At 52.7% G+C, this 13,929-nt stretch overlaps 1 protein-coding gene across 1 annotated transcript; it reads right to left on the bottom strand.

The window, feature by feature from the left end:
* Positions 1-6: 6 nt before the first annotated feature.
* LOC123323777 (death-associated protein kinase 1) lies at positions 7-13,232 on the bottom strand (the record flags this gene model as incomplete). Its single annotated transcript, XM_044912261.1, has 6 exons — positions 7-2,366; positions 4,883-5,071; positions 7,926-8,046; positions 9,544-9,682; positions 10,665-10,862; positions 12,974-13,232. Coding segments are annotated over 6 exons (2,139 nt in total), but the record flags the coding sequence as incomplete, so codon positions are not given.
* Between the last annotated feature and the right edge of the window lie 697 nt (positions 13,233-13,929).

Genomic DNA, 13,929 nt, shown 5'->3' with positions numbered 1-13,929 from the left:
CATATACACACATGTAATGTAACATTAAAATTACATGCTTCCCAGGATAGAAGAATTAGGACACGTTCCCTCATATCAACTTAATACTCTTATCACAATTTAAAATCACTGCAAGGAAACTGGCTTCCTTCATCTTATTAGACTTCAAGTATATGAAGTTATGGAACCAGGACCTAATGTGAAAATCACCTACTGTGCACCAGTGACAACGGACTGTCACACATCACGGGTCAGGGGTGTTCTGAGTTCTCCCACAGACCTTCCTCACCTACAGCTGTGTCACCTTCTACCTGAGATGCGTGGGAATGAGGCAGGGGGACAGTCTGCAGGTGCTGCGTGGACGCGCACGTTGACGTTTAAACAAGAGCGACAAAGACATGTCTTTCCATGAAAACAACACTGGCCGTAAAATGACTCTAGAAGAGGATTCCTTCCTCCCCTTTCCTTGCCAAGTGAAACACAAAAATTACTGGGGGAAAAAAAACACCTCAGGGTGAAGCACCTCTGGCGATGATCAGCAGACAGCAAGGGACAGAGAGGGAGCGTCTCCTTCACGACAGCTCCTGGCTGACCTGGATGGTCTCAAACACACCCTCTTCTGCAAAGGCACTCACATGTTGTCTGTTTATCAGTCATACAGCGGGATTCCACACATGGGAGTCTTTCCTACAAATATCAAAGAGAGAAGCTGAGGACATGGTCTAACAAGAAAAAGAGGATAAGAAATACACATTTTGGATAAATGTGTGCTTTTTTTTTTCTTTAAAGGACAATCCGTAGTTTAAAAAATTTCATTGAAAGCTAGGAATTCCAGTAAAATTATCAGCAAGAAGCAAGGTGCTGGAGATGAGAGATGGATCCAGAACGCAGAGAGGAGGGACGCTAGTTTCTCAAATGGCCAAAGGACAGGGTTATGTATGGTCTGCTCTGAAACTAGAAAGACCATTCACATACAGTGGAGTGTGTGAGTGGGAGGGAGGTAGTGGCAGAGAAATTGGTAAAGCAGGAGGGAGGGTGGCGTCCTTCAGTATGTGGGCACAGGGAAGATGCACCCTGAATTTCCGATGGGAAAGAGGGGCTGCGTCCCCCTGGTCTGCAGTCCAAAGAGACCCTGCCCAAGCCAAAGGCTGCCCTCACCGGGACACGACGGAGCTAATGGAATTATAAGATGTGCCGCTGTTGCAGCTTGAGTCATAGGCCTCCTGGCCATTGCCGTCGAGGTTGATCTTGAACACAGAGGACGCCTTCAGTAGAAAGTCTGCCGCGTCCCGACGCCCCAGCTCCCGCAGTTTGGACATGAGGATGCCCACCGTGCTCTCGGGGTAGGAGGCCCATTCCCGGAGCAGGGCGTGGACTGGGCTTGGGAGGAACTCCTTGGGAGCCCCGTTATTGGTGTTGTACTTCGCCACAAGGTCGGGGAGACCCAAGTTCATGGCGAGAAGGCACCAGTCCTTTCCCATGGGATCGGGGGGGTCCAGGAGACGACATAGTTTCCTCCGGGTCAGGAGGTTCAGATCTGAGGCGTGGATGTCCATCCCTAGGCTGGCCTGTGAGTACACGTCGTGACACCCAAAGCACATGATGCTGCTGAAGCTTTCCTTGTACCCACCCATGGTGTTCGTCAGTGAGGTCTCCTTCAGGGTCTGCGCCCGGAAGAAGTCCCGCGGCTGGTAGATCATGACGGGCTCATGGTGCTCCCGCAGCTGCTGGGGGCTCAGGTAATGCTTCACCGTCAGCAGCCCCGGGAGCGTGGTGGCCATGACGTTCTCCATGGTGCTGCACACGGAGTCCAGCAGGAGGCAGCACTTGATCTTTTCCGTCTCCAGCCCTCGCACCTGCACCTCGATGCCCTGGCCGTGGTTGACGAGAAGCACCAGCAGCTCGGCCCCACGGTTGGCAATTTTGCAGCCGTTCACCCACAGGCGGATGTCTGCGTCGCCCTCAGCGCTCTGCTGGTGGATCCACCGGCAGAGGTTCACCTGGACCTTGTGAAAGATGCCGCACGGGAAGGGGGTGAGGTACTCCACGGGGACGATGCGCACGCCACCATAGACCCTCCCCTCGTCCTCCTCGTCCGTCCAGGAGCGGTGGAGGTTGTCTGTCTTGATCAGGGCAGGGATGTCCACCATGGTCCCGCTGCTCAGGTCCCGGGCGCAGATGTCCATGGCATCGAGAATCTGCAGCAGCTCCTCCACGTCACTGTCGGGCACCAGGCGCTGGACATCTTCCACGGTGTAGCGGCCCCGGTAGTGATGCAGGGCCCGTGGGGTCTCCACGGAGAGCAGCTTCCCCAGGACGTTGGTGCAGAGCCAGCGGGGGTCCAGGAGTAACACGTCCTGGACCGTTTCACTCTGCATGATGTTGATCTGCCAGAAGGGACAACAGGAGGTCACACATGGGGACCGAGATGGCCAGATGCACCAGCTGTGCAGAGCGCGAGAGGACCCGAGCAATGATAAAATCTGTGCACGTGCTGCAAAAACTGACCCAGGGCATTGATGTGGACGGATCTCGGAAATCCAACACAGACCCAAAATAGCAGCCTGAGAAGGTTATGAGAGAAACCGAAAAGCCTCCCTTTGACAATTGAAAAAAAAGGTCAACATAATGAATGAAAGACAAAAAAGAGAGGTGGTGGCCAAATGCAATGAGTAAATTCTGACTGGATTCTACATCCCCAAATAAACACACAAATGAATAAAAACAGCTATGAAAGAAATGACTGGGGTAAGTGGCAAACGCTCCAATGAGGACTATTACATCAGTGCTATGTTTCTGGAACATAATTAATTATATTGTGCTAATGTGGGTGACTCCATCCTTAGCCCTCTGTCTTGTTCACATCCACTCGTGGACGCCCTCAGCTACGTGGTGTCCAGAGACTCCTGGAGATTAACACATGAACCTGAGAAACACCCACCAAGGCCAGGAGGGTGGGAAGCTTGCTTTTTGGCCCTTTGTAAATTTGTCAAAGATAACAAAGTCTCGGGGCGCCTGGGTGGCTCAGTCGTTAAGCATCTGCCTTCTGCTCAGGTCATGATCCCAGGGTCCTGGGATCAAGCCCCGCATTGGGCTCCCTGCTTGGCGGGAAGCCTGCTTCTCCCTCTCCCACTCCCCCTGCTTGTGTTCCCTCTCTCACTGTCTCTCTCTCTGTCAAATAAATAAATAAAATCTTTAAAAAAAAAAAAAAAGATAACAAAGTCTCTTCCCTTCCTCACATACACACGTGGTGCTGCGAGACCTAATTCAATGTTAGATGTCAGTGAGGGGCACGTGGACCCTTTGCTCTCACTGCACTGCCCTTCTGTGCATCCCCCTGCGCTATAAAACCCATAGACAACACTCCAGACTTGGTGGAGAAGCACAGTGCGGCTGGGTCGTTGCCCGCCCCATCTCCCCTGCTCGTAAGCTACCCCGAATAAAAATGTGTAAACTATAAGGAGTCGCCTCCTTCGTCTCTTTGGTCTCAATTCGGGGACTACTTCACTGTCCCTCCTCCACCCTGTACTAGTGGGAGAGGACCCCATGGCTTAGGAGCTACAGGCTAAATTATTTGGGGGTGCAATGTCATACTTGAAAAATAAATAAATAGAACAGAGAGAGAGAAAGCCAATGGAGCAAAGTGTCAGTCAGGGAAGACAGACTGAGACACCGGCCCCACCGGAGACTTCGTGCGGTGAGGGGTCCTGGAGCAGAAACAGGCATCAGGACAACCGGTGACATGTGCCTAGGAGCTTCGTTACCAGCGGTCAGTAACAGGACTGGGGGAGGGGCTGGTGGCCGAGCAGAGTGGGGGCACCTGACAGATTCCCCTTCCTTACTCCTACCACTCCTACTCACTTACTAAAGTCTCAAGGGCAAGGAGAATGAAGAATAAAGTGGATTATACCCTTGATCTAGAAACTGCTAGTCAAATACCAGAAGGCAAGAGAATACTGGGCCAGTGGAGTGAGTTTATTATTCTGGTTAATCTTAGCTTGGATCCCAGTCCTTGGATTCAGTCACTTTAAAGTATGGCCAGAGGGGCCTGTAGATGACCGGTAGTCTCAGGGGAGTTCAGAGGCTCCTGCTCTCACTGCTTGACGCTCTAGTTTTCAGGGTCACTGGATTCAGTTGTCATGTCAAGCCTATCTGATCCACACACACGGGCCTTGAGTCAGGGGGACACTGAGACCGCACAGGAAGCTCCTGGTGTCTAAAATTCTCAGAACTGCCTCTGGGTTTTCATGTTCGGAACTGCTCTTCATGGCCCAGCCTAGCCTCAACTGTCCCCTGATGTCACAGGATGGAGGAACAGGAAGACAAGGCCCCCTCTCTGGGGACAGGCAGAGGAGGGAATTAGAACGGCATTCCCAAGCCGCACCCCAGTGCTGAATGCCATACAAGCAGGAGCAAAGATCCCCATTTCTTGGTCATTTCCGGGGACACTGCTCGCTGGGTTGTAATGTCTCTGGACATCCTCTCGTCACCGCCTTTTCTTGATCATCTGTGAACCTGAGAGTCTGTTTGGAGCACATAACAGCCCCTGCTGAGCTGCATCCAGAGGCTGCAGGAATCACAGCTAAGCACCAGGTGCCCCAGGAGGAAAGAAGAGAGGCCCAGTCGCCCCATGCGGCGGGAACTGGGCTCCCTAACTCATAAGAGCTGGAAAACGAACAAATCTGAACACAACCACGGGACAGCTCTAGGGGGCGTGGGGGAGCCGAGAACTGCAGGTCAGAGAATCACCTGGGCCTCTGTGGGACAGCCCCGTGTCTGGATAGATTATGGGTAGTTGGGCACTTTCCATTCCGCCTCTCCAGACTCCAAGCACCTTCCGCGCGGGGACAGAAACACGTCCGTGGAGCCCCTCCCACACCCCCGCCTGGGCTGCAGCCCCTACCTCGCCAGCACTGTGCAGCTGCTGGGCTATGCGCCTGAGGTCACCCTCTCTGGCCAGTGGGTTCAGCTGGTCTTGCACGTCGTACACGAACTGCTGCAGCGACATGAGCTGGTTGGGCCCGTTGAGCTTCCTCCAGGAAGGCAGCGTGGACATGATTTTCTCACACAGGTGGGTCATCGGAGGGCACACCTAGAACATGCAGGACAGGACAGGTCAACCTGGGGCCGAGGGGCTCCCTCGGAGAAGCCCAGGTAGAGAGGATGGCACTCTTTTCTGCATCGTTGCAAGAAATACTCGGGACGAGTGAGTGCTTTTTTGTCGGGCATGCTGGGCCAGTTCTTTTTTAAAGTGTGGCCTCTCCGCGAAACCCACTTACAAGTGTAAAATGGTACGGATGCTTTCATTTCTATTGCTAACAGTTAAAGAGTTGGTGAGGCTTCGCAACAATGCTTTTGGAACAGAGACTCAATCAGAGTGCTCCTTTAACCCCTAATGCTGTGTTCCCTCCCTCCCTCCCCTGGAGCGACTCTTTCAGCCAGAAGATGGTCACTTTATGAGCAAAGGGAGAGGAAAAGAGATGAACTGTCGTTAGCAATACTGCAGTGGGTTTTTATCAGAAAATTAGGTATTCGTGGGACTGTTGCGGACATACAGTTTAAGTTAGACTAGTTCTTCATGGGCTTGAAATAGATTTCTTTCTTAAATTACCTCCAAGAAATTTTATTTGAGTATAGTTGACACGCAATGTTATGTGAGTTTCAGGGATGCGACATGGGGACTGGACTTCGGTCACCACACACTAGTACAATACTATTGATTATATTCCCTGTGCTGTGTCTTTTATTCCTGTGACTTATTCCTTCCACAGCTGGAAGGCTGCATCTCCCACCCCCTTTCACCCATTTTGCCTATCCCCCCATTCCCCTTGAAATAGGGTTTTCATCTTTTAATTTGATTAAATAAATCATTTCGTGACAGACTCAGATAATCCGCACACCATCCTAATTTAAAAACAACACCAGCCATACATTGCCCTGCATCATTAATCGGGCAGTCCCTTCTTGTATCCTACCTTTATGTCAGCTAAATTCCACTCCCTATTCGTAAAACAAAGCTCCCAGGCAAAAAGGCAGTCTGTTTGCTGGGTTCCACCTGCTGGGCCTCAGGAGTTGAGGGTGGGGGGTGTGAAGCAGACGATCTCAACACACCCCAGTTCAGAACTCTCCAGGGACTCCCTAGAGCCCGGGGCAGAGGCCCTGATGCCCCCTGGTGGGAAGGGGCTGGGGTCCTTCCCAGACCACTGTCCCTGATTGCTGCCCACTGGTTTCTGTGATCGGGTTCCTCTGAGCCCCCCCAGACTACTCCCCACTCACTGACTGTGCCTTACTGTGGCCCCCATCAGAAGGCAAAGACTGGGCTTCAGAAAGTCCAGAGTTTTCCTGAAGGTTCCTACAGCACATCTGGAACTGGAGCCTGGTGTTGTGAATGGGGGCATGTCCCAGCTGGGAAGCAATAAGCTCTAACTGGAGGGGCCACCCGCCACCAGGGGAGGGGCCACCCGCCACCAGGGGAGGGAGACAGATACACGCTCCTCATTCCCACCCAGGCTGGGGCAGCAGGAACTTTCCAGGGAACATTCTGCCCTTGGGATGTTTACCCTTTCGTGTCAGCTCGGGAGAGCTTTTCGAGTATTATAGAGTAGCAACCTTTTAGGGGTTAGAGGTACTGAGAATATTTTTTCCAGTCTATTTTACCTTTGAGCTTTGTTCATGGAATTTATTTGCCAGAAAAGAAATTTTAGCTTTTATGTTGTCAAATAGGTACACTTTCTTTGAAAATTCCTAGGGTTCTCTATATTACCTAAAAGGTTTTCCAAAGCAGTACCAAATTATTTTAAAAACACATTCAAGATATTGCGGTTTTTGTCTTCTTCTTTTTCACATTTAATAGTTTTAATCCACGTAGAATTTCTTTTTGGGATTCGCAGTGAGTAGAACTCAGTCTCATTTCATTCTAGACTAATAGCTAGTTGTGTCAGGTCACGGATGAAATAAAATTTTCCCCAAAATTGAAACAGCATCTTTGTTTTCTATTGAATTTCTGTAGATGTTGTGATTTACTTCTACACTCACGTATTCCACTTACTGATTTTTTTGATTTGGGATTTATTAATTACACAGCCCTTATAATATGTTTTATTTATTATAAACTTCCACTGAAATTTTAAGATAAAAAACCCAACCCAATTGTCTCATTCCCATAAGATGTGTGCTGGAACTGTACTAACTCTGCTAAGAGGCGCCCCTCTTTTTTTTTAATTTATTTATTTATGGAGGCGCCTGGGTGACTCAGTTGGTTAAGCGGCTGACTTCGGCTCAGGTCATGGGTCCTGGGACCAAGCCCTGCATCAGGCTCCCTGCTCAGCAGGGAGCCTGCTTCTGTCCCTCCCCCTTGCTCATGCAACTGTGCACGCACTCATGCTCTGTCGGTTTTAAATAAATGCATAAATAAAATCTTAAAAAAATAAATTTATTTATTTTAGAGAGAGAGAAAGAGCACATGCACAAGGGTGGGGGGAGGGACAGAGGGAGAGAATCCTCAAGCGGACCCCGGGCTGAGCGCGGAGCCCGATGTGGGGCTAGATCTCATGACCCATGAGATCAAGACCTGAGCCAAAACCAAGTTCGGACCCTTAACTGACTGAGCCACGCAGATGCTCCTCCGCATTTTCTAAATATTGCACAATAAGTCACTTCTGGGTAGCTTTTGTGATTTGTAAAAGGCCATGTTACCGAAACTGTCAGAATCCCAGATACGCTAAGGTGCCCCCACGCCCACAGCCCCCCTCCTCTCCAGGCCACCTCCTTGTTCTCACCCTTCCTTCCTCCTCCCTGAGCAATGGGACACAAAAACCGCCATGCAGCTGCCTCATCCTGGGGCCCTTGAGGACTGAACCTGACCCCGAGGACAGCCTGAGCGGCCCGCTCTGGGGTGACCGGACGGTCTGGGCAAACATGGGCCTGCAGCCTCCCAGCTCACTCACCGACACAATCTGGCTCCGGATGTCTTGCAGGTGACTTCGAAGGACCTTCATGTCCTTAGAGCCTGAAGCGCCGGCATCCAGAACAAACAGCTTGTTTGAAATGTGAAGATCGTTCCCAAACCTAAGGGAAGAGCAGCGGCCTCCTCAGGGTGCTGTGGTCCGACCAGGTGTCCCCCCAGACGGCAGCGTCCTGCTGGCCTGAAGCCAGAAAGTTCTCGTGACCTTGCAAAGGCCACCCCCTCCCCACCACCTGCTGGCTTCTGTCATGTAACGTGGGTGCGAGGGGTGGGGACCCGCACGCTCCGAGTCCCGCGGGTGGCGGCGGCAGACGGGCGAGGGGCGGCTCCAGTCCCACAAAACGGCAGGGACACGGTATGGGAAGATTCCAGGTGCCCTGACGCAGGACAGGTGAGGCCTGTGCCCCCCCTTGCATGCTAGGAGGATGGACGCCATTGCAGGGTGACGGCGTAAGAGCAGACGATGGGCCTGACAGCCACAGCTTCGATGGAAAATATTAGTACGAGCCCTCTTTTTCCTATCAGGAGGACCACAGGAAGTGTCTGCAGTCGATCAATCGAGAATTCGCATTACTGGCAGATTACATAGAGCTGCAGCTTCAAAGTTTTTTTGACAGATGCTATGTAAAAATACATATTTAGGCACTGTGACCTGTGCACGTCCACACTGATCAATGAACCAGAAGTTTCACAGAAACACGTGCCAGGAAAGTCACGCTGGTATTTCTCCCTCCAGGCCTTCCCACTTTCCAGACAGGTCAGGACCCCCGAGTCATGAGCCCCTAAGGAGCGGCAACTTCGACAGTGAGCGATTCTGCTCAGTGGTAAGAAGACAGTCGTCAGAACCGAGGTTAAAGCAACAAAAAGAACCGAGGTCTACATCAACCATGGTGTCAACCATTGATGACACTGTATATGACAGACATTCGCTAAGGGTTGAACTTATTTTTTTTTTTTTAAAGATTTTATTTACTTATTTGACAGACAGAGACACAGTGAGAGAGGGAACACAAGCAGGGGGAGTGGGAGAGGGAGAAGCAGGCTTCCCGCGGAGCAGGGAGTCTGATGTGGGGCTCGATCCCAGGACCCTGGGATCATGACCTGAGCCAAAGGCAGACGCTTAACAACTGAGCCATCCAGGCACCCCTTGCTAAGGGTTGAACTTAAACATTTTGGGGTGAGAAACATTCTCACCAAAAAATAATAAAAAGAAATAAGGAGAAAAGAGAGAGAGATGGAAGGTGATGGATGCGCTAACTAGCTAGATGGGCGCCGCGGACGTCAAATCACCACGATGTGGATGTTAAGTAGATAATGTTACCTGTCAACTAGAGCTGCCTCCAGAAAGTGGAAAATCAATGCATGAAACCCCTACCAGAAGCTCCCCCTGGGCAGTGGTACCGGGAGGTGAGGAAAGAAGTGCATAGTTTGTTGTTTTTTATCCCGTGCTCTTTACTTCTGTTGCATCTGTTATGTTTTCAATGTTTTGATAAAAATAAAAACGATACCACAAAAGCCAACCAAGCAAAGGAGGCCTCCAATCCCTTCCTCTGTGTCTGTGAGCTCTGCGGGATGGCCCCTGCCACCAGCGACGCCCTCACCTGTTCCTGATCTCCTTGAGCAAGGACGTGTCCTTGTCATATCCGAACTCGCCTCCAGCCGGCCGAGGCACGTTCATGATGTCGGCGTGGGTGGCCACCAGGACGACATGCAGCGGGTTCTTCAGCTTGCCGCCGAAGGCTGGGGGCAGAAAGCAGGCGTGTCACAGGTGGGTCCTCCTTCCTGGCTGCCTCGCGTCCCCGGGGGAGGGGGGCCATGCTGGCCTTTGGATGTGCAGCCTGCCCACCGTGCGGGCTCACCGCAAGAAGGCCCAGGCCTGGCCAACATCGGGATGAGCCTGTTTCCCGGGCTCAGACCACAGAACACAAGGGAGCTTCTCAGCTCTTCCTCCAAGGGGGCCCTGCTTGCATGGTGAGGGGAAATCGAACTCTGGGCAGGTGCACCCTTTACAAGACAAAGAAAGCCCTCTGAATGCAGCAACACCCAGAAATGGCTGAGAGGATCTCCTGCGGTGCACACAGACAGAGAGCCTCTCCTCAGGGGAGTGTTTAGGAAGAAAACATCAAAAAGAATGAGGAAGAAAGAGGCAGAGTGGAAGTACCCTGAGGAGGTTAAGTCCAATTATTTGATTATTCTATAATTTTTGAAGAAAAAAATGGATAGCCCGGTGTCCACCATGGATGGCTGCTCCTTTTTGTTTTGTACACAAAGGAACAAAAGTGTATTCCACGCTGTCTTCTGCTCTAGGAATAAAGTTAAGATAATACGTTCACTCAGTATGGTCCCGTCCATTCTTGATGGAACTACAGAATGGAGGAGGGCTCATTCTGCTTATTCATCACGTACCATTAGGTAGAGGCACAGAGGCCATCAAAGGACGGATTCCACTCCCACCCAACCAAAGTGACCGCAGCTCTAACGTGTAGGGAGAGAGTGAGAAACGGTTCCCAAGGAATTGCTCAGACTTGGTCTCTGAAGAGGGCAGGAAAATGTGATCCTGTAATAACTCCCTGCGAACAAAGGGAGCAGCTGGGCCTCAGGAACCGTCCAGAGTGGGACTCTCATCGCAGGAAGGACAGACCAGGGGAGCCTCACCGTTAGCCCAGAGTTGCAGATCCGCCCAGAGGGAAGGGCGCTCACACACCGGGGTGTGCTAGCTTACCGATGGGTTCTTCAACGGGCACAAGAGACTTCAGGAAATTCAGCCAGAAGATCACTTGGTTCAACTGGATCTCGTAGGGTTCTTCCAGACTGAAAACAATGACGTGGATGGACGTGGGGTCGTTTGCGGCAAAGTAGTCATAACAGCAGAAGTATACAGGATTTCCAGAGAATTCCCACACGCTGAAATCACCGACTCCTACAGAGAGATGAAAGATTACTATCTGAAACACCACCAGCAAATGCCAATCACAATTTTTCTTAGCACTTTAGGGACTGCCCAGAGCGCTGTCCATAGCATCCACCTGTTTATCTATGCATCTTCAAGACACACACGCTCCCCCCACTTCCCCACACGAATGACCCCACACAAGGAAGGAGTCAGAGCCAACCGGTGACTTTGGGTTCCCCATCAACAAACTCACACAGTCAGAGAACGTATGTGGTAAGATTCCCTGATCTTCAAAAAGGTATAAATTCTTTTTGGAACATGACAGGGTATACAATTTTGAACGTAAAAGTCACTAAGATATGTAATTTAATTTTGGTTCAATAATGACTACATCCACCTGCCGCAGGTGAGTAAGCGACCTGCTCAGGTAGGTCAGAAGTGAGCAGGCTATCTGCACATGTGAAAGATGCAGAAGTTGATTAGCAGTTCTGCATCTGAAGGAGGGGGATGGAACTGTGAGGAGGTGGGGTCCATAAGCTCACCAAGCAGGGTAGAAGGCTGTGTACCCTAGGGTTGGGGGGCAGTTGCTCCCTCATACCTGAGCACCGGGTATGGAGGGTTTTCTTGGAAGTGTCTGTGGGTGAGGCTCTGATTATAGTTCCTAAGGCACCTAGAACCTCCCAGTGACTATCCAGCATGTGGGAACCCCCAGCCCTACACGACCACATTCCAGCAGGACGGTGACCAGCCATGCACCGGCCTCGGGCAACCAGGCAGGACCACTTATGTTGTAGGATTTCAAGTTCCTTTTCACTAATTCTTCCCCTCGGTGCTTATTTGGGTCAGAAATTCTGCAGTCAACAGTTAATTCTGGAAGATCCAAGGACTCTTCTGGAGCTTCCTCTTGGAGCACAGGCACCCCTGGGCACAGGACTCTCTTAAGTCTGGCAGCTGAGGCGTTAGTGGGAAGGGTTTGGAGTAAAGGCATAGGTCCCCTAGCACGTGGAGAACTGGGAGCCAGACTTGGGGCGGGGGAGGGGCTGGGGAGGAGCCGGGTGAGCAAGGGGTGCTGAGGACAGGCTGCACGCCACCTCCACTCCGGGATCTCAGAGAACACTCAGCGTTTAAAAGAGAAAATGCCCATGGACTTAAATTCCACTTCACTGGATCCAGTGGTTCTCCTAGTGGGGTTCCCGGACCAACAGCAGCAGCAACACCTGGGAACCCCCCTGACCGGCCGCATCAGCAGCTCTGGGGGCAGGGCGGCAGTCTGTGTCTTCAACAAGCCCCGCAGGGGGCCCACCTGCACACTGAAGGTGAAGAGCCACAGCTCGGGGTGACACACACTGACATCTATTGTTCACGGGGTTCACGGTAATAACAGATTCCTACGTGAAGATGCTCCCGATTGGCATTTTCTGAGCGCCTCCCCTGTACCAGACACACTACCAGGCGCTTGAATCAGCTCATACGGTCCTCACAGATGGGTCTCAAAGAAATCGCTTTATCCCTGCTCTAAACTTTGCCTCCGCAAGGCAGGGGCTGGTGTTCAAGAGACGTGGGACAACTGGGGGCCCCGGGAGCTCGGGGGCTGGGGGGAGCGACATAGGGGGCACAGTGGTTGCTGGAGAAAGTAACCTTCCCTGGTAACATCTGAAGCTTCACCCCCTTGGAAATGTTTGAGGGCAAAGAACACACGTGAAATGTTGCCTGTGGAGAAAATCGCCCGCGCCTGCAGCAGAGCATCAGCCACGAGTGTCGATGTATTCAAGATAACTCTTCTCACGCTTGCACTTGTCAAACTGCTAGTGGGATTGAATTTTATGAGGTTTCCAATCCAAGTGTATGATTTGCTCTGCTTAGAAAACGATTTACTCAACAGTCATTTATTAAGTGCCTACTGCGTGCCTGGGGCTTTGCTAGGTGCCCGGGAGGGCATGGGGTTTAGTTTCACTAGTTAGGGCTATTAACCAGCCTGGCTTCACTGGGTCACTCCTAAGGTCGCTTTGTGCGGCTCCTCCTCCGTCCTTGGGGGGCTGTGACAGGTGCAGGGGGACAGGCTCCCGCAGGGGTCTGACTCACAGTCCTGGCGAAGGGAAAGGGGAGTGCTCCCCTGTGGGGCGGGCAGGCTACTGTACCGTTCAGATAAGCGTTCTGGATGTCGATGGCCTTAGTGGACTGGTCGTCAGCTGCGCAGTGTGGGTGCTGGGGCGGGGCCACCAGCACCTCCAGGGTCCCTCGGGTGAGGCCCGGCTCAAACATCATGCTGCGGCTCCTCACGCTCACGTGCTCACAGCCCGGGTACAGGTTGCTGATGCTCACGGACACTGCAGGTGGGCGGGAGGCGGTGAGATCAGGGCAGCCTGTGTGCCTGCTCCCCTCCCCCCGGCCCACGCCCTGTCCCTTCCCGGGACACCCTCATCCCACCCCCTGCTGCTTCGGGCACGAGTGCTGTGCGGCAGTGAGTCCGGGATGTTGCCTCGATGCTTCCTGTCTGCTGCACCTTCTATAGCCCTTTCCTGCTCTGCTCGGTCCCCCAGAGGCCGACCCTGCATCTCCGGGGCGCCCCTGCCACTTGGCGTCTGGTTGGGGTCAGCCAACGGGAGGCACTGGACAGGCTGGGCAGGGGGAGGAGAAGGCCCAGGTACTTCCTCCCTCCTCACTGCCTCTCTGACACCAGTTGTGTGTCTGTGACTCTAGACTCCCCCCCTAGACTCCACACGGGCCCCTCGCTCCTGCGTCCTGCCTGGTGGCTCGGCCCTTCTGTCCTGCATTTTCAGGAGACGACAGCGCCACGGGCCGGTGTCTAAGGCGCACCCACGGCCTGCTGTCGGAGTGATAGAAACGTGCCCCCGGGGACATCTGTCCCGGGGAAAGGAGCCGGGCCGGCCATTCTCGCGGGGCTCAGGGGGACCAGAGCTGTGACCTGGGAGGGAGCAGAGCACGACCCGCAGGCCCTGGCAGAGCCACAGGGCAGTGACCGTGCGGCTGTGTTTGGAACCAGCCCTCCTTCCCTGGAGGCCACAGCTACCCCATCCATCCTACCGCCCAACCCCATCTCCCCGGGGAGGCTCCCGCGGCATCTCCTATGCGC

This window comes from Neomonachus schauinslandi, unplaced genomic scaffold, assembly GCF_002201575.2.
Source record: "Neomonachus schauinslandi unplaced genomic scaffold, ASM220157v2 HiC_scaffold_819, whole genome shotgun sequence".
Classification (NCBI taxonomy): Eukaryota; Metazoa; Chordata; class Mammalia; order Carnivora; family Phocidae; genus Neomonachus; species Neomonachus schauinslandi.
Note: the sequence above shows the minus strand (reverse complement) of the source record. Positions and strands in the feature narration are given on the sequence as shown.